We start from the raw sequence: 19,701 nt of genomic DNA, 5'->3' as shown, positions 1-19,701 counted from the left end.
TTTTACTATAATTTGGACACCGCCGGCGGCGGACCGGATTAAAAAGCCTAACGGGCCGTATATGGCCCGCGGGCCGAGGTTGAAAAACATGTACGTGGATTTGAACCCAGGACCCCATAGCTGTGAGGCCGATGCGCTAACCACTCGCGCCACCGTGCCGCCCTCAAATGGATCTGTGAATGGTAAATAATGATTTAAAGCAGTTTGTCAGATTTCACATTTCGTAATTTGGAATTTCTTTCATATCGAGAAACATAATTTTCTCATTGCTGCTTTTCGTAACCTGATTTTTTTTTCTTGAAAAAATGCGGTATCTGTATAGTCAGAAATCAAAATCATGAAACATGAAACTAGTGGGTCGGCCTCACAGCTCTGGGTTCCTGGGTTTAAATCCAGGTTGGTCCACCTCTGTGGTGTTTGCATCTTTTCTCTGGGCCTGCGTGGGTTTCCTCCGGGTACTCCGGTTTCCTCCCACATTCCAAAAACATGAAAAACATGCATGGTAGGCTAATTGGACACTCTAAATTGCCCTTAGGTATGAGTGTGAACCTGAATGGTATTTTGTCTCCTTGTGCCCTGCGATTGGCTGGCCACCAATTCAGGGTGTCCTGAGTCCGCTGGGATAGGCTCCAGCACCCCCCGAGACCCTAGTGAGGATAAAGCGGTTCAGAAAATGAATATTGCTAGTATTTTCATTTAAATTTCTCTCCTTACTTTCCGAATGCACCCCTATGCACAGTTAGGATGTGTCATCCTTTTTCATAATGGTGACACGGGACGCCTTCTTCCAAACTATGTTTTCTCATGAAGTTTTTAGAGGACTTTTGCAACAGTGCTTGTTACTTTGACTTTATAGCAAGGCTGGCATTGTTGAGCTAGACTCTTCATCACAAAACAGAGCAATGTAATCAATGAAAGGGGGCTTGCGAGTGCCCCACCTTTGAAAAGGCTGATTTATGTTCGGCACAATGGTGATAGTGAGATAGCAGGGTGCTTACCAACGTTCAAGAAAGAGGATAAGAAAACACATTTCAAAACAGAAAAATGCTGGGAGATTCTTCAAGAGATTTGATGAAAGGAGAATGAATAAACACTCGCAAACACCAGGTTTCTCGGACCGTATTGCATTTCAGGGATTTAAAGATGATCAAAAGAAGATCCATCACTCAGCCAACAGTAATGAGGCCTGAGAGAGTACTGGAAATAGGACAGTATAAAACTAAGTCCCCCATTTTAGTAAACATGCTACTCTCATTGATAAATAATGGTAATTAGGGTTAAATACTGAACAGTTTAGCTTTGGAAGGAGTATAATTACTGTCAGTTGTAAAATAAACATGCAAAGTTACATCAATCCTGCCTTCATTGCAGTAAAGCTTTTTTCAAAGTAGCTATTTATGATTTAGGGATTAGTTTCCATTAGGCTCTGTTGTACAAATGATTCTTCATTGATGAAAAAATTTCTAAGAATTTGGTTGCGACCAGGAAAAACACTGTCAAACTTTACTCATCTTCCTTGCAAGCTGCCTAGAAATCATTTTTCACAAGTACCCATCTCTATCTTCATATTAATACGTAATTTTGTATTCATTTGGAGTATTAAGTATTTAGACTTTAAAAAACTAAGTTTTTGTGTAATTGTTTTTGAAAGCAGTTCTTTGTTCTTCTGTATGACGTGTTTACTATTTAAGGAAACAGTTAACAAAGAGAAAAAAGACAATCAGATTGGACTTAATTAATTTATATTCATACTGTGTTCTATTTATACTTTACCGACTTTATGGAAAAAGAAGCAAATCACACATATAAAAGTGTGACATGTTAAAATGTTCAGATAAGAAAAAAGCATTGGTTTAACAATTTAAATATTTAATTTACACTGCGTTAACGATCGAATATTAAAGATGTCGCAACTAGTTTTGACTGGATGTATATCGGTATTCGATTATTGATGCCTTGATGCACGTACCTTGACCAGCGCGGGAGATCTTCCCAATATCAGTAAAGTTGGATTGAGGAAGCAACAACGAATCAGTATCGTGATTATTTCTCCCTGTTTCCAGGTATGCTATTTGTTGTAGAGGCCTGTTGAGTTTTTGGTTTGCAACATACACTGTTTAGCGTGTGAGAGAGAATGCAATGTTTATCTACTTTTGAAGTGTGTGCGGGAATTTGCGTGAATGTGCGAGTCCCGGTTCATTGACGTGTATGCAACGTCCATTACGCTACCTTAGGCCGTCATTGCCCTGTATAGTGTCTATGACGGTTAAAGTAAGGAATTTATGTAATCGATATTTCATTCTTTGCCTTGTCGAATAGTTGACAATGACTTCTCGAATTTGCAAAAAGAAAGATAACACATTGTTATGACCGTATACTGAACAAGTGTAATTGTATATTATGGGTTTTTGTTCTAGTTGGATTGAGGAAGCAACAACAAATCACTATCGTGATTATTTCCCCCTGTGTTTCCAGGGGAAGTGCAGGGTATAACACAAGCATGCAAGGATGCAGAACTATGACCCAGGCAAACAGCAATGCACCACTGAGCCAGGGTCCCAAGGGGGTCAATGCTAGTGGTGTCTGGGTCTGATACTCAGTATCGATATCACCACCCGATTCTGCTATTTTTGACGTATCGAATTTGGTGTTGATGATGATTTTAAAAATGCGGGAGTAGACCCATGAAGAGTGAGTTAAAAGTGTCTCGAGTCATAGTCGTAGGGCACACATAGGGACAAAATAATGAACAGAAGTCAGAAGTCAGGTGAGTGAACCACTACACTATCAGGTGGCTGCATTCTAATCATTATATAGTATTTTGTAAAAGAAAAGGTAACACAAGCAGCATCCTCCTCTCATTCAACACCTGCCAGTTTATCTCATATTAAATCCATCACTTAAAATAAATCAAATACAAAATAGAAATCAAATTTGGTAAGGACTGAGGTCACCACTGACTTATACAGTAAACCTTTCCCATAGCACCAGAAAAAGCTTTGTGTGCACTTACAGAACCAAGACCGTGGCTGAAATATTGTAAGTTTTGCCCATCCTCACAAATCTTCTGTCCCTCACAGCAGCAAATTGCTGACCTCCCTTTACCACAGGCAATGAACCTCAGGAAGAACCTGGCAGTGAGTAAAAACAAAACTCTGACACCATATGAATAAACTAACGCTATACTCAGACCTGACAAGCACATCTGTAACTATGTATGTTGCCATTATTGGAGTCTGGACATTTAATTGCAGCTTACTACCACAGTCTTCGCATGGTTGCCAGTGTGATTGATAATCAGTAGTTATTTACCTTATCCGCATGGCAATCTTACTTTGGTTATAATGGGAATGTTCCGATAGAACGTTAAGCCTCCTTTATATCAAAATGTTTTTGAAAGTGACACTTTTTGTGTTGCTTCACATCGTATCCAACGATGAATGCAATTCATGTAAACTCGATAGAAAATGTAAAAAAAAGAATAACGTACGACAATTTTAATCAAACTGTTATTATCATGTTTTTACATTAATTGAAATATTGTGTTTTTGCAAGCTATTAAAAAATTACAGCATAATGAAAATAAGTTTGTCTTTGTGTTTGGATCCTTCTATGTGCGTTTTAGTCAGTAATTCAACCATGTCTCACACTGAAGTCGCACATGCATGTCGGTCCTTTTGGAGACGGCGTCAACATGGGATATTTTGTCAAATAAGAAGCAACAAAGTTCTGCGAGTGTCTAGATTTCTTAAAAGTTTCAGCCAAATTGCGATCCATTTTGCGCTTATTCGGAAGAGGCATATTGATAAGACTTACCAGTGCTTACTTCCTTTAGAACAACCCCAGAAATGATAGGATTTGTTTCAAAACAAAAGACCTTAATAATACAGTGGTACCTCGTCATACAACCACTCGTCATACAAAATTCTCGTCTTACAGCGGAAATTTCGATCGAATAATTCGCCCGTCATGCGATCAAAATTTCGTGATGTGACCAAGCCAGGTCTTTTTTGCATATCTTTCGTGTATAACAATATTTACGAGCATGGAACGATTAATTCAGACGAGTTTCTCCTAAGACCAGGAAACGCACAACGCGCATGCGCGGGCAAAAAGAGGGCTTTCTGGGTAATGAAGTATACTCGTGCACACAACACCCATAGGCAATGGCAACCTTTCTCAGAATAAAACTTCATTACCCACAATCAATACGTGGGTAAGCTCAACTATTGTATTTCCTGTTATTCTTTCTAAGGAAAGAAGCTCCCGCGATCGTTCTTTAAAGACTATTTCTCGTTGGCAAGTGGTCGTGCGTTATCCTATTGTGAGGACATTTGTGTGCATCATTTTGGGAATATTTTGAAGGCAATACAACAGCAAACAGTCCATCGATAGCAAACGTGAGGGTGGAGGCGTGGCAAACCGCCAACCCGGAAAACGAAGGTAACAAAAGATTAAAACAAAATTAGAATTCAGTTTTGTGTAAAGTTACATTAAACATATGTTTGAGTGTCTGTATATATTAATCCAAGTTAATTTAAATTTGTTCCATTTACGAGTGCGTTGTCGTGGAAAAAAACCGACCCCCCCCCAACCCCCCACCCCCAAACGTCTCTGTCTCCCGTCGGCGAAATCTGCCCAATTTTAGTTAGATTAAACACATTTTATTACTATTAAACCACTAGTTATGTGTTACTTTGTTAATAGATGGCGAATTAGAAGAAATAAAACATTTTTTCCAATCCAATATCCTGTTTTTGGTGTTTTTTCAGAGGGCTGGAACGAATTAATTTGTTTTCGATTCATTTCAATGGAAAACGTCCGCTCGAGTTACGAGAATCTCGTCATACGAGCTCAGTTCCGGAACGAATTAAGCTCGTATCTCGAGGTACCACTGTATTTGACAAATGAGTGCGCCAAATGAGGGCGGCCCGATGGTAAAGTGGTTAGTGCGATGTCCCACAATTCTGAGATCGAGTGTTCGATGTCCGGACCTTCCTGTCGGGAGTTTGCAAGCTCTCCCCAGGCTTGCGTGGGTTTTCTCCGGGTACTGGTTGAACACTAAATTGCCCTTTAGGCATGAGTGTGGGTCCCATGACGGGCGAATTATTCGATCGAAATTTCCGCCGTATGACGAGAATTTTGTATGACGAGCGGTCGTATGACGAGGTACCACTGTATGCGGAAATCGAGGGACTAGCGTGGGAGACATTGCATGGTGATTTTACCATTTTGAGCCAATATGCCAAAAGTGCCAATATATATATATATATATATATATATATATATATATATATATATATATATATATATATATATATATATATATATATATATATATATATATATATACGTATATATATACATATATATGTCAGGAGTGGCCTGTTTTGTCCCTCCTGACGTGCCGTCAGGGAAGCAGCTGCAGTCAATCTGCTGATTGCTTCCTGGCTTTATTATTTAAGGAGCACTGAGTGAGAGCACCATTGCCGGATCGTCTCTTTTGTTTGTGCGTTCGCGTAGCATGCTGTCGTTCTGTTCCAGGACATTGTGGATTTGTAGACCTTTGTTTATTCATTAAAGAATGTAGTTTGAAGTGATCTGGCTCGAGTCACTCACGTCTCCTGCGCTTGGGTCCCCCATATACCTCCGATCGCGCTGCGACGACGCAGCGACGCAGCGTGATCGTAACTATATATATATATATATATATATATATATATATATATATATATATATATATACATATATATACATCCATATATATAAATATACATGACGCACTTTTGGGATATTGGCTCAAAATGGTAAAATCAACATGCAATGTCTCCCACGCTAGTCCCTCGATAAAAATTATATATATATATATATATAAATAATATATATATATATATAAATAATATATATATATATATATATATATATATAAATAATATATATATATATATATATATATATATATATATATATATATATAAATAATATATATATATATATATACAGACGCTCCCCTACTTACGAACAACGGTACATACGAACATGTCTGCAAATTGCGTTTATGTCGAAAAATGTTCGTAAGTTCGATTTTGTATTTTTTTCCGAGTAGTGCTTCTTTCTGCCGCTAATACGCCTGGCGCTGTGAAAGCTCAGCTCACCCAGCATCTACCTTCTTCGTTGCAATGCGGAAGTGCGTGAACGTATCTGCAGTGCGCAAAGAACCTTTTTCATTTGTATCATTAAATATCTTGTGCATCCATTATTGAATATGGTTGGTAAAAAGCGAAAGGCTTCTATTGAGGGAGTTGCAAGGAAGAGGCAAGCCATTTCATTAGAAACGAGTGGCAATAATAACGAAGCTTGATGCGCGTGAGAGTGGTGAGCGTTTCACGGGCATACAACTTGAATCGTTCGACATTTATAAACAGAAAGATCGAGCAGCAGGACCCAAATATTGAACGTTGCACAAAGTTTGCAAATCAATTGAATGATGCCATACAGTGCTACCGCATCATTTATGATGAAAAAAAGAAAACTGTGCAATCGTCGTTAGATCACTTCTTTCGGCCAGTTTCTAATACATAAATCTCTCTCTCTCTCTATACAGTACTGTACATATTCTCTCCATTTTAATAAATGTTTTTTTCAGTACAAACCAATGTGTGTTACTTATACAAGCCTTAAACATACAAATGCACTTATATAAACCTTCAATATACTTATATAGGCCTTAAACATAAATTATAATACAAAATATAGCACTGAATCAACTTACAAACAAATTCAACTTATGAACAATCGCTCGGAACCTAACTCGACTGATGTCGGGGACTCCAGCTCGGTGACCATTTTCTAAAACTGAATGCCGTTCAAATAATGGAATTACACTGACATCTGCTGGATTAAAGGGCCGAGTTGTATCCGATGTATTTATTCTTTTTTTCGATTTAAATGCGTATCAGGGATCATAACAGTTATCATCCTGAACAATATCAGCATAACTTGTATATTACTTTTTATTCCACATAGGTGACCATTCTTTTGCTGTTATAACGAAAAAAAAAATCGTCACGGAAATAGGGCAACAAAGACGTCATACGTTGAAGGTTTGTTGAAAAGCTTCGGTGACTCTGGCAAAAGTCATTTCGACGCAGATGTGCTTCTTGCTGGTAATATGTCGACAATGTCTCAGCAAAATTACTCCATAGATGGGTTGGAAACGTGATTCATTTAGTTAAGAGAAGTTACCAAATGTATTGAATTCCAAGAGCTAGCATGTATGCTAGCAAGCTCGTTGCAGTGACACTGTGCCGTTTATAAAGACTATTTCTACACACAATTCCAGCTTTTGGCTGACAGATTTCACTTCATCGTTGTTTCTAGTGGCAATAAAAGGTAGGATAGGATTGCCTCTTCGTTGACATCATTATATTGAGTCGACGTACCAAAGTTGAAACTACTATCTACCAGCCAAAACACAACAAATGCATCTTGTTTTTGGCGTGTTTGTCTTTCTGATTCAGGAAATATGCGAGATTTTTTTTGCAGTTATGAATCATCGCAATGTAAAGGGGGTATTAAATTTGCAGAAAATCAACTCCATTGACACCACAATTGTTTTTGATTCTCTTTTATTGTTAAAAAAATATTCATTCATTTGCTGAACGCTTTATCCTCTTTAGGGTCGCGGGGGGTGCTGGAGCCTATCCCAGCCAACTTCAGGCCAGAGGCGGGGGACACCCTGAATCGGTGGCCAGGCAATCGCAGGGTACAAGGAGACAGACAATTATTCACACTCACACTCATACCTAGGGCCAGTTTAGAGTGTCCAATCAGCCTACCATGCATGTTTTTGAAATGTGGGAAGAAACCTGAGTACCCGTAGAAAACCCACACAGGAGAACATGCAAACTCCACACAGGTGCACCAACCTGGATTTTTTGGGGGGAAATATTTTAGTAAAAACTTCAAAACTGCGGTAAAATAATCTGCAAAGTGGAACTGTTGAACTCAAATATGCACTCTTTTGTAATGACAGGATCATGGACTGGAATCCTTCAGCTATACAACTGGGTCTCTTGGCAACCAGTTCAGCCCTGACTGCTGTCTTTTACAATGTGTACAGGAACCGAGCAGCAACAGTAACCAAATTAAAGGTCTGCCACGCTCATGAATAGTCTACTGTTAAAAACACAGGTGTCTCACAACAGTAATCTGTCCTGTGCACAGGAAGCCAACAAGGTTTCAATAGACCAGGATTTGAAAATGATCCTTTCTGAAACACCTGGAAGATGTTTCCCTTATGCTGTTATTGAAGGTGAGTGTTAACCAGTAGCCTCTTGGAGGCTTAGTGGTGAATGATAACACAAGACCCCCCCCAAAAAAAAGTTTCACTAACTCGTAGAGCACAAATGACCAATTTTTAGGTCTAAACTGCATGTAAATGTAAGATATTTACAATTCCTTTTATTGTGTGTACTGTGTCAATAAACCAAAGTGGAGGGTCAATTAAAGGTTCATAGCCAGCAACATTGGATTGTTAAGGATCGGCTACCAATCAAACTGCGGAAGGGCTACTCGCAAGCCAGATCAAGTTGACAAATTGGTCTTTCTTGCTAAAAATCTGTTAGTTAAAATTAGTTTTTATGTTACAAAAGTATCAAAGTACATTGTCTAATCTGTTTACTTTCATTGCACACTTTGATATTGTCATCAAAGCACCACTAAATTAAAACTAAAAACTTATTTGGCCCAATGTGCTTTTTTCTTTTAGATTAGATTAGATAACTTTATTCATCCTGTATTCGGGGAATTTCATTGTCACAGTAGCAAGAGGGTGAGAATACAGACAGGAAAATATATTTTAGACATAAATAAATAAGTAATAAATAAGTTAATAAATAAATAAATAAGCGTGTTTTGGGGTTTTAAAATGTTTTATATGAGGAAAATTGTCAGTAATGTGTAAATGAGTCTTCAGACAAACTGAAAAAAAGATGAGAAAATTTAGATTGATTTTGTTTTCAAAATTCTGACATATTTTTGCCACCACTACATATTCCTGTTTTTTTTCCTCTCTCTGATTGGACTTTTGTGACTTGTAGTCACACGACTCAAAAAAACATTTGATTGGCTAATTCCTTGTCGCTGAAATCCGTCGTAGAAAAAAATCAACTTGGCCATCTTCTCTATGGGCCTAAAATTCATTGCATGACATCGCGGGGACGTGGCCTATCTGGTGAACCTTGTGCCATGGCGTCAGGCACGACAAGGTGTCGCTCTTACACACGCACTAACATTGACTTTAAATGAAAAAAACAAAACAGCCAGTCTGAACACAAGATAAAAATCTTGTGCGATGCATATTCAATCGCGGGCTACAGTTTTGACACACTCCCCTAATAGGCCGACCTACTACTGCAATGCCATATTTGCAGGTGTTGTGAGGTCTGTGAAGGAAACACTGAGCAGCCAATATCTCGACAACTGCAAAGGTGTCATTGAGAGACTGACATTGAATGAGGAGAAAATGGTGTGGAACCGCACTACTCATCTTTGGTAAGCAAGCAAGCAAACAAACAAACAGGTCGTGTTGTTGGCATGATTTAATGTCTGGCATATCCTGTTACAGGAACAACACTCAAAAAGTCATCCACCAGCGCACGAACACAGTTCCATTTGTACTGGGCTCCCATGATGAGGACATCGCAGCCACCGTGCGCATCCTGCGCCCGCTTGACGCTGCGGAGTTGAACTTGGAAACTACATATGAAAACTTCCACCCCGCAGTTCAGTCCCTGTCCAGCGCTATTGGCAACTTCATCAGCGGCGAGCGACCCAAAGGCATTCACGAAACGGAAGAGATGTTACGCGTAGGCGACAGCGTCACGGGCGTGGGCGAGCTAGTTCTAGATAATAACGTCATAAAGCTGCAGCCCCCCAAGCAAGGCTTCTGTTATTTCCTCACTCGGCTGGACTACGACGCCCTCCTGAGAAAGCAGGAGAGAGATGTCAGACTGTGGAGGCTCCTGACCGTGCTCTTTGGCGTGGCTGCCTGTTCCACCGTCTTCTACATTCTGTGGAAGCAGTACGCGTGCCACAGACAAAGGAAGCGCGTCAAGCGCATGATTCAAGAGTTTGAGGAGCAAGAAAAGAATAAGGGGGACCAAAATTTGGAGGAAAGCAGTGCACTTTCCAGCAGGTGCACTGTGTGCCTGTACAAGGAGCGCTCTTGTGTCTTCCTGGAGTGTGGTCACGTGTGCACGTGCACCAGATGCTACGAGGCTCTGCCAGAGCCAAAGAAATGTCCCATTTGCAGGGCACTTATTGATAGAATGGTGCTCATATACAATATCTAATGATAATTGGAAAAAAAAACTGAACTCTGTTTCAAACCTCATGTTGAATGTTTTTATGGCTGTGGGCAATCGATTAAATAGTTTTGAGCAGATATTTTGTTTTTAGTGGAACTCTATCATGCACAACTGATGATTGTTATGTTAACCCTTAGAGGGCACTCATTTTAAGTCTTTGGCTGCTATTTTAGTTTGTTCTTTCGCCTCTTTGAGTCCAAATGGATTGGATGTCTAGCGCCGTCAATGGCACGAAAGCATGAGCATTCATAGCTAGTCCTTCCAGTTTAAATGAATGACCGTATTTACTTGCATATAAGCCACACCCTTGAAATCGCCTTAAAATCGTTGAATTTTACAATTTCTCACGTATAAGCCACCCCCCTGATACACCATTTTCACCTCCATATTCATGGTTTTAATAGGGAGTACAAATGTGTTACTTTAAAGGGAAAATCTTAAGAAAAATCAACACGCGTGGTATTTCTGAGATACTGAAATAAAAGGAATTAATTCATCCATTAATGGTTGTTTTCTTACTGCAAAACAGAAAATAACCAACAAATAGTACAGTGGTACCTCGACATACGAGTGGCCCGACATACGAGCAATTCGGGATACGAGTAAAATTTCGGACGAATATTTATCTTGAGATACGAGACAAATTTTGATATACGAGCAGACAGCGGATGCGAGATGCTGCTCATAAGAACATGGGCACTGTCTCTCTCCCCGCAACTCCCACTTTGTAATGTCTCTGCGAGCACTGGGCGGAGCGTTGCATTTTTTCAGTGTTTTTTCTTCCCGGTAGTTAGTGTGAATGGCGTATATACTACTTCTCGTTGGCAAGTGGTCGTGCATTATCCTATTGTGAGGACATTTGTGTGCATCATTTTGGGAATATTTTGAAGGGAATACAAACTCAAACAACCCTCGACATTGACTGAAAGTCAGTGTGGAGGCGGGGCAAAAAGAGCCAACAGAAGAAAGAAGAAAGGTATCAAAATGTCAAACAAAATCAGAATTAAGTTGTGTTAGGTTCGATTAAACTTATTTTTGAGTGTCTGCATCGTAATCCAAGTTCATTTAAATTTGTTTGTTATTTTACCAGCGCATTGCCGTGCAAAAAGCCCACCCCCTCTGCCCCCCCCTTTGAAATCCATATAATTTTAGTACTATTAAACACATTTTAGTAATATCAAACCACTAGTTGTGTTACTATGTTAATAGATGGCGAATTAGAACAAATAAAACATTTTTTTCCAATCCAATATCCTGTTTTGGGTGTTTTTTCAGAAGGTTGGAATGAATTAATTTGTTTTTGGTTCATTTCAATGGGAAACGTTCATTTGAGTTACGAGAAAATCGACATACGAGCTCAGTAACGAAGTTCGGAACGAATTAAGCTTGAATATTGAGGTACCACTGTAAATGTTACTTTGCCGACATCTACTGGTGAAAAACGGTATAGTAAGTATTGTGCTCATATAAGCCGTACTCTTGATTCAGTCATTTTTTGTGTGTTACAAATACGGCTTATATGCAAGTAAATATGCTAGATGTCAAACACCATCAATGACATTTGAATCCTATGAAATACTTGGGGCTATAATTTTTTTTAAATGTTAATGAGGTTAGCTTTCATTAATGTTCTATTGGTTCATAAATAGAAGTTAAAAACGAATTAAATATATTTAATATTTAGTAATGGCCAAATGAGACACTTGCCTTATGAAGGGTTAAAGGTTAAGTGTGAAGTATTAAATAGCTGCCCAATACAGTGGTACCTCGAGATACGAGCTTAATTCGTTCCGAGCTGGTATGTCGATTTTCTTGTAACTCAAACGAACGTTTCCCAAAGAAATGAACTAAAAACAAATTAATTTGTTCCAACCCTCTGGAAAAAAACACCAAAAACAGGATATTGGATTGGAAAAAATGTTTTATTTATTCTAAGTTGCCATCTATTAATAAAGTAACAAATAACTAGTGGATTAATAGTATACTAAAATGTGTTTAATAGAACTAAAATTAGACGGATTTCGCAGAGGGTAGAGAGAGGGACAGAGCGAGTGGGGTTGTAGGGGGGAGATTTTTTCCACGGCAACACGCTCGTAACATAACAAACAAATTTAAATGAACTTGGATTACGATGCAGACACTCAAAAATAAATTTAATCTAACCTTACACTAAACTTGATTCTAATTTTGTTTTAAATTTTGATACCTTTCTTCTCTCTGGCTCTATTTGCCCCACTTCAACCCTGACTTTCAAATGCAACCTATCGAAGGCTGTTTGCTTTTGTATTCCCTTAAAAATATTTGCACACAAATGTCCTCACAATAGGATAACGCACGACCACTTGCCAACGAGAAGTAGTATATATAACTCTCGTATTAGCGATCGCCTCGCCATTCGCAATGACTAACAGGAAAAAAAATACTGAAAAAAATGCAACGCTCCGCCCAGTGCTCGCAGAGACATTACAAAGAGGGAGTTGCGACCACAGAGACATTATACGAGGGAGTTGCGGGGAGAGAGACAGTGGCCATGATGTTCTTATGAGCAGCCTCTCGCGTCCGCTGTCTACTCGTATATTAAAATTTGTCTCGTATCTCAAGATAAATATTTGCTCGAAATTTTACTCGTATCTCAATTTGCTCGTATGTCGGGGCACTTGTATGTTGAGGTACCACTGTATAGCGAATACTGTCCCTGAAATGGTTAAACACAGGAGTCGTTGAATTCAGAAATTCAAAATTTTAATGTTGCTGGGTGCTGCTGAGTTAAAATCCTTTTGTTTCCTCCGCCGGTCCCTCCTGCTTGTTTAGAACCAAAAGACAATTGTTGTGCTGTTAAAAAAATCTCTTTTGTAAAATGGGTGTTTAACAAATAAAAGATTGAGTTTACTCACTTAGATAAGGTGAAGAAAGCCAATCACTCGTCTATTAGGATCCATCAGCCGTTTCTGGCCACAATAAAAAAAAATCAACTCTACGTTGCACGGTTTGGACAAACGAAGCGAGAGAATCTTAACACACACACACACACACACTCACACACGCATAAATCATCCTTTATAAGGATTATATAGTCAACTGCAGCCTATGGAGCCAAGCTTGAGATGTCCGTGGGTTCAATGGCTGTCTTTGACAACAAAAGATTCAAAACAAGTTTAAAAAAGTAAATATTTTACTCGTGATTGTCATTTTGTCTAATGAATACGGTCCCATCCACATTAAATGTTTTTCTCTTTCCTATGCGGCTAACCTGCTTTAAAAGAAAACACTCAAACTAAAGTTAAGTGTACAGCGAACTGGTCATCTCAGGAGGGGATGAGTCGGCCTACAGAGATGATGTCAACAAACGGTCTTCGTGGTGTTTGGTGAACCATCTCACTCTAAACACCACGAAAACTAAAGAAATAATCCTGGACTTTTGCAAACGCAGCACAGATCTGGCCCCACTTCTCATAAATGGAGTATGCGTAGACAGGGTCCAGTCCTTCAAATTCCTGGGGGTCCACGTCATGGACAAGCTCTCCTGGTCTACCAACGCCACGGCAGTGGTGAAGAAGGCCCAGAAGCGACATTTCCTGAGGGTACTCAAGAGGAACAACTTGGACACTAAGCTTCTGGTAACCTTCTATAGAGCCACTGTGGAGAGCATCCTGGCATACTGCATTACAGTAGTACGCTGGAAGCACGGCAGCAGACAGAAAAGCCATGCAGAGAGTGATCAACACTGCCTAGAAGATCATCGGCTGCTCTCTGCCCTCACTGGATGACATTGCCAGCCCTCGCTACCTCAGCAGAGCCAGGAACATTGTCAGGGACCAATACCACCCTGGTCACAACCTGTTCCAGCTGCTGCCCTCTGGCTGACGCTACCGGTCTCACAAAGCACGGACAAATAGACTTGAGGAGTTTTTTTCCCATCGCCATCAGGACTCTGAACTTGAGCTAGCACGACACACAATCCCTTCTGTGCAATAACTTCCGGGTGTGTAATAACAATGTGCAATATCTTAGACATCTGTGCAATATTTGAGAATATGTGCAATAATTTTGAATTGTGTGCAATATTTTAGAATTCACCTAGCCGGAATATGCCTTTTATACTACTATTTATGTTTTTTTTACTGGGAAAACACACTTTGAAAAGCTTGGAGTAGCACCACCAATTTCGTTATACGGAGCTGTGTATGATGACAATAAAAGCTTTTGATTTTGATTTGATTTATCAGCCAAGGATTCAGAGGGACATGGAGGCGTAGAGGAGTTTGTCTGGCCGAGACTGAAGGTGAACCATTGAGGAGGTCTGTGGGAGTGTGGAAATTGAGATTTTTAAATAAGTGTTGATCCCTGAAGACAGTTGGATTTTTTTCACTTCCTTAATTTCAATCATTTTCAAAACTCAAGAGGCCTAACTCCCACCTGTTGTCACAGAAGTTATCTGGAATGACTGATGGCAGAATAATATCTCCCAAGTTGGCATCAAAGTAGGGCATGCCATCCTCCAAGGGCCATTTCCACAAATTCCTGGGGAAGAAACGTTTCCAAACTTCAGAAACACAGCACTGAAAGTTGAATACAGTAAACCCTCGAATAACACGGTTAATTTAGACCAGACATGGCCATGATAATCGAAAAATCGCAATTAGGGTCACCTCTATAATAACTACCTTTTATTTTTCTTCAGTGCTGAGTCCTGGTAGCAAGAGTGGATTCCGCTTAGGAGTTTCAGCGTGGCTTTTCACATTTTTATGAACTTAAAAAATATGTATGTATGTATATATATATATATATATATATATATATATATATTTATGTATATATATATTTATGTATATATATATATTTATTTATTTATGTATATATATATATATATATATGTATATATATATTTATGTATATATATATATATGTATATATATATATATTTATATATATATATATATATATATATATATATATATATATATATAGATATATATAAAGATATATATTTTAAAAAACAGCAGAAAAAAATCGCAAAGATGTGATTTCTCTATAAGTGAAGTCGCCATATTCGAGGGAAAACTTTAACCCACTTCATCCAATCCTCCAAAAACTTACCTTTTTTGTTTTTTTCTTGCGCTCTTTTGAACAGAGCCCAAAATACACCTGGTGATGAACACCAATGACATGATGCATATTACGCCAACGCTTACAATGGATGCAAGCACAGCCACCTGGAATCCAGCGTCTTTATACAAAGACAATGCTGTGGAGATGAAGTACACCATTATGTTTTCCGTTTAGTGCTAATTGGTGAGTCCATTCCATTTTTCTGTACTTTTTTCATGTTTACATTAGATTTTTGCAAACGTACGTTTGCAGAAAGGTTCCCCCACCCAGCGGGGGGTGTTGGTATCCATGACACACTTCAGATCATCTCCTACTAGTAAGTGTTTTGTTGGGCACTGCAGTGTAATGGTTGTACCCACACTTCGGCCTTTGCCTGTGTTGATGACGTGGTGACCCAAGGGAGGTGCAGTGAGAGGTGGGCACTGAGCCTGGTAATACACTGTAAGACACAGGTTTTATTCATTGAGATCAATAAGCATCAAACCATGGGATCGTCTGTATTTCTTGAATAAAAATGAGGTTTCGGATTAGGACCACCTCGTTTGAGAAAACTGCCTGTCATCCATCCCACTTGAATTTGCAGTTCTTTACCCGTCAATGGCTGCTAAGAGAGCTATGAGATAATGATGAATGGAATGGCTCTCGATGAGCAAATGGTTTGCCCAAATTGGGGTATATATATATATATATATATATATATATATATATATATATATATATATATATATATATATATATATATATATATATATATATATATATATCCGCATTTTCCAGTTGTCCCAGTCTTTTATCCATGAATTTGAGTTTGATATATTTAATAAGGGACAGCACATATTAATGAACATATTTATATTCATGTTAATGAACATATACATGTAAATATTTCGGTACTCGGACGTTTCGTCGAAAGACGTTTGGTCCCCGGACATTTGGTGGACCGGACGTTTGGTAGAACGGACGTTTGGTAGAACGGACGTTTGGTAGAACGGACGTTTGGTAGAACGGACGTTTGGTAGAACGAACGTTTGTTCGCCGGGTTATTACTGTTGAAACCAGCTCTCAAAATTATAATCATGAGAGAGAGAGAGAGAGAGTGAGTTTAATATCTAAACATCTAATATCAAAATATCAACAGTAAACTGTCATAATTTGACAGCGAGCGAACCCGGCGACCAAACGTCCGTTCTACCAAACGTCCGTTCTACCAAACGTCCGTTCTACCAAACGTCCGTTCTACCAAACGTCCGTTCTACCAAACGTCCGTTCTACCAAACGTCCGTTCTACCAAACGTCCGTTCTACCAAACGTCCGGTCGACCAATCGTCCGGTCGACCAAACGTCCGGAAACCAAACGTCTTTCGACGAAACGTCCGGTCACGAAATATTTCAGATGGTAGCTGAGGGTTAATTTCCAGATAAACGATGACACATACTAGACACACACATGTAGCAGTTGTGACAACAGCGTTGTGATCGCAATTTTGTTCGTCTAGCAACCAGGCTTTAAGATGATTGGCGAAGAGGTTCAGATTTTTAGATCGTTTCTAATGAATATTAAATTGGACAAATTAAATTTGATTTTATTCAGCGTGTTTTTTTATCTGTAGTTTAAAGGCAAGTTGAGAGTCAAGAGTGATTTCTAGGTATTTAAATTCTTGGACTACTTTGATTGGTTTTCCTTGGACAAAAACTTTGGGATCAATGTTATTTGTCACTCTTTTTGAGAAGTACATACAGACAGTCTTAGATATTTTTAAGTGTAGTAGTTGGGATTTTTCAAGCTTCACGGTCGTCATTGCATCTGTGGGTTCCTGTGCAGTTTATTTGTCTTTCACGTGGACATAAAGAACGGCATCATTGGCTTACATTTGGCAGGGGACAATTGAAGGACAACAGCTTGGCAGGTCATTTATGTAAAGACTGAAGAGCAGTGGACCTAGCACAGACCCCTGCGGTACACCAAGACTGTTAATCCGCAAAGTAGATTTTGTGTTTTGTATCCTGACGCACTGTGATCTTAGACAAGTATGATTCAATCCAATTTCACGTGCTTGGTGAGTGTCAATCAATTTGAAAAGCTCCTTTTCAGTGACTATTCAGTAACTTATTATTCAAAGAAAAAAATCCACAATACCACATAAACTGTGTGTAAGAATCGGTATCGAAAGGTCAAAACTGTTTTAGCCCTTGCTCCTTTCTATTGTTTTTCTGTCTTATCGGTCACTATGGAAGATATACATTTATCTATGTATGATTTATTCATTCATCTTCATACTGCGTATCCATGCAAGGGTCACGAAGGGAAGCTGGAGCCTTGTATGATTTATATTCATATACTATTGGAAACCATTTGGGTCAGCCCAGTGGTTAGCGCGTCAGCCTCACAGAAGGAGACCTGGGTTCAAATCCAGGTTGGTCCACCTGTGTGGAGTTTGCATGTTCTCCCCGGGCCTGTGTGGGTTTTCTCCGAGTACTTCGGTTTCCTCCCACATTCCAAAGACATGCATTGTAGACTGATTGGACACTTCATATTGAGTGTGATGAGATGGTTGTTTGTCTCCTTGTGCCCTGCGATTGGCTGGCCACCAATTCAGGGTGTCCCCCGCCTCTGGCCCAAAGTCAGATGGGATAGGCTCCAGCACCCCCCGCTGTCCTAGGGAGGATAAAGCGGTTCTTAAAATGAGATGAGATGGAAACCATTTGTACTAATACTGTTTTATACCATTTGGGAATAATATTTTTGTTTTGTGTGTGTGTGTGCGTGCGTGTGCGCCTGCGTGTGCGCATGCGTGTGCGCGTGTTTACTTTTATAAAGAATTGTGTTGGCAGCAGGATTTGATGTGCCATGTTAATTTTTTTTTATTTACTTTTGCAATTTCGTTAAATTTTAGTGTTTGAAGATCTGAAACAGTAGGTTACTATTTTTACCATTCAACATTTGCCACTTCTGCTTTACACTTTAGCTGTAGCCTAGAGTCAAGTTAGGATGCATAAAAGTTAGATGACTTGAATAAACTTAACTGTCGTTCAATTACAACTCACAAATGCGTAAATCCATAAGGGACATCCCGCGCAAATTGTCTATTTAAATTATTAGTAATGTAGAAAGCCATAGAATACAGGCAAAAAATTCAACACACTTTCGCAACCGACTTACACTCGTTGCCCTGGTCAGTTCTGTTCGTAAAATCCATTTTTTGATTTAGGTGTAGTAAATGTAGTCCATTCAAATGCGTCTTTCCGTGTGCGTATACAACCTGCAAAGAGCGCACACCCTCACTAAAAGGCAAGAGAGTAGAAAGACAGTCACGTGACACTAGTATGACATTGGGGATTAAATTCTGGCAGCTCCCCATAAGCGGTTTCTTCTTTCTTTAAGACTCATCTCATTTTCTGAACCGCTTCATCCTCACTAGGGTCGCAGGGGGTGCTGGAGCCCATCCTAGCTGACTATGGGCCTGAATTGGTGGCCAGCCAATCGCAGGGCACAAGCAGACAACCATTCACGCTCACATTCATACCTAGCGGCAAATTTGGTGTGTCCAATCAGCCTACCGTGCTTACCTTTCGAATGTGTGAGGAAACCGGAGTACCGTGAGAAAACCCACGCAGGCCCAAGGAGAACATGCAAACTCCACACAGGTGGACCGACCTGGGTCCACAATTTGCAATATACGTACTTGTTTTATTTAGGTTTTGAATGTGTAAAAGAAAACCACACCTTTTGTTATTTTGGTACATTGATACTCTTATTGCTCCTATATATTTTTAGGCTTGGGGTGCAGTCTGATTTATGTAATTTTGACAATCATTTAACAAGTATGTATGTATAAAGCATTGGAGGAATATTATAAGTACAAAAAAGTGTTAATAGAAAAATGCTAGTAGTAAATTCAATTGAAAAAAAAACAGCTAAAATGTTGTAAACTCCTTAAAATTATTTTTAAATGAAAAGTAATAGTAGTAAAAAAATTAAGAAAGTAAAAAACGAGTAATAAAATATAAAAAAAATATTCAAAATAATAAAAAAAAGATTTTAATTCATAAAATAAATGACCAAGAATTTATAAAAAAATTGTTTCAAAAAAATATATATCTTAAATGTCTAAATCTGTATTTTCAACTACCTATTCTTTGTATTTTCCCATTAATTTATATTTTTCAATGTAATTTCCTGTTTTGTATTCATATGCACCTGACATGCATATCCCTAATGCTT

The 19,701-nt window shown here is 39.0% G+C and overlaps 2 protein-coding genes across 6 annotated transcripts in view; one reads left to right on the top strand and one right to left on the bottom strand.

Moving 5' to 3' along the window:
• Positions 1-10,874, top strand: part of mul1 (mitochondrial E3 ubiquitin protein ligase 1) — an 89,357-nt gene extending 78,483 nt beyond the window's left edge. The window contains exons 2-6 of one of the 5 annotated variants that reach the window (XM_077608683.1): positions 7,135-7,166; positions 8,036-8,153; positions 8,227-8,314; positions 9,435-9,555; positions 9,629-10,874. In XM_077608683.1, the coding sequence (XP_077464809.1) occupies positions 8,040-8,153; positions 8,227-8,314; positions 9,435-9,555; positions 9,629-10,355 (1,050 nt within the window). In that variant the 5' untranslated portion in view covers positions 7,135-7,166; positions 8,036-8,039 and the 3' untranslated portion in view covers positions 10,356-10,874. The other 4 variants (XM_077608773.1, XM_077608595.1, XM_077608864.1 and 1 more) reach the window with 4 other exon arrangements.
• Positions 10,875-13,095: 2,221 nt separating this feature from the next.
• On the bottom strand, positions 13,096-18,746 carry susd3 (sushi domain containing 3). The gene is made up of 5 exons (XM_077601293.1): positions 18,640-18,746; positions 15,724-15,918; positions 15,468-15,615; positions 14,787-14,891; positions 13,096-13,318 (listed from the first exon to the last, which is right to left on the bottom strand). Exons 1-5 carry the CDS (start codon positions 18,674-18,676, stop codon positions 13,309-13,311), a joined length of 495 nt encoding a protein of 164 aa, XP_077457419.1. The 5' UTR covers positions 18,677-18,746; the 3' UTR covers positions 13,096-13,308.
• Between the last annotated feature and the right edge of the window lie 955 nt (positions 18,747-19,701).

This window comes from Stigmatopora argus, chromosome 1, assembly GCF_051989625.1.
Source record: "Stigmatopora argus isolate UIUO_Sarg chromosome 1, RoL_Sarg_1.0, whole genome shotgun sequence".
Taxonomy (NCBI): Eukaryota; Metazoa; Chordata; class Actinopteri; order Syngnathiformes; family Syngnathidae; genus Stigmatopora; species Stigmatopora argus.
This window is presented reverse-complemented; position numbering and strand designations above follow the sequence as displayed.

Excerpts from the sequence above, each read along its gene's own strand:
- susd3 (XM_077601293.1), bottom strand. The coding sequence starts at position 18,676 with ATGGATTTTACGAACAGAACTGACCAGGGCAACGAGT. Across the intron at positions 15,919-18,639 it reads AACTGACCAGGGCAACGAGT|TGTATTACCAGGCTCAGTGC; the intron begins GTAAGTCGGTTG and ends TGTGTCTTACAG. Across the intron at positions 15,616-15,723 it reads GGGGGAACCTTTCTGCAAAC|CATTGTCTTTGTATAAAGAC; the intron begins GTACGTTTGCAA and ends TCATCTCCACAG.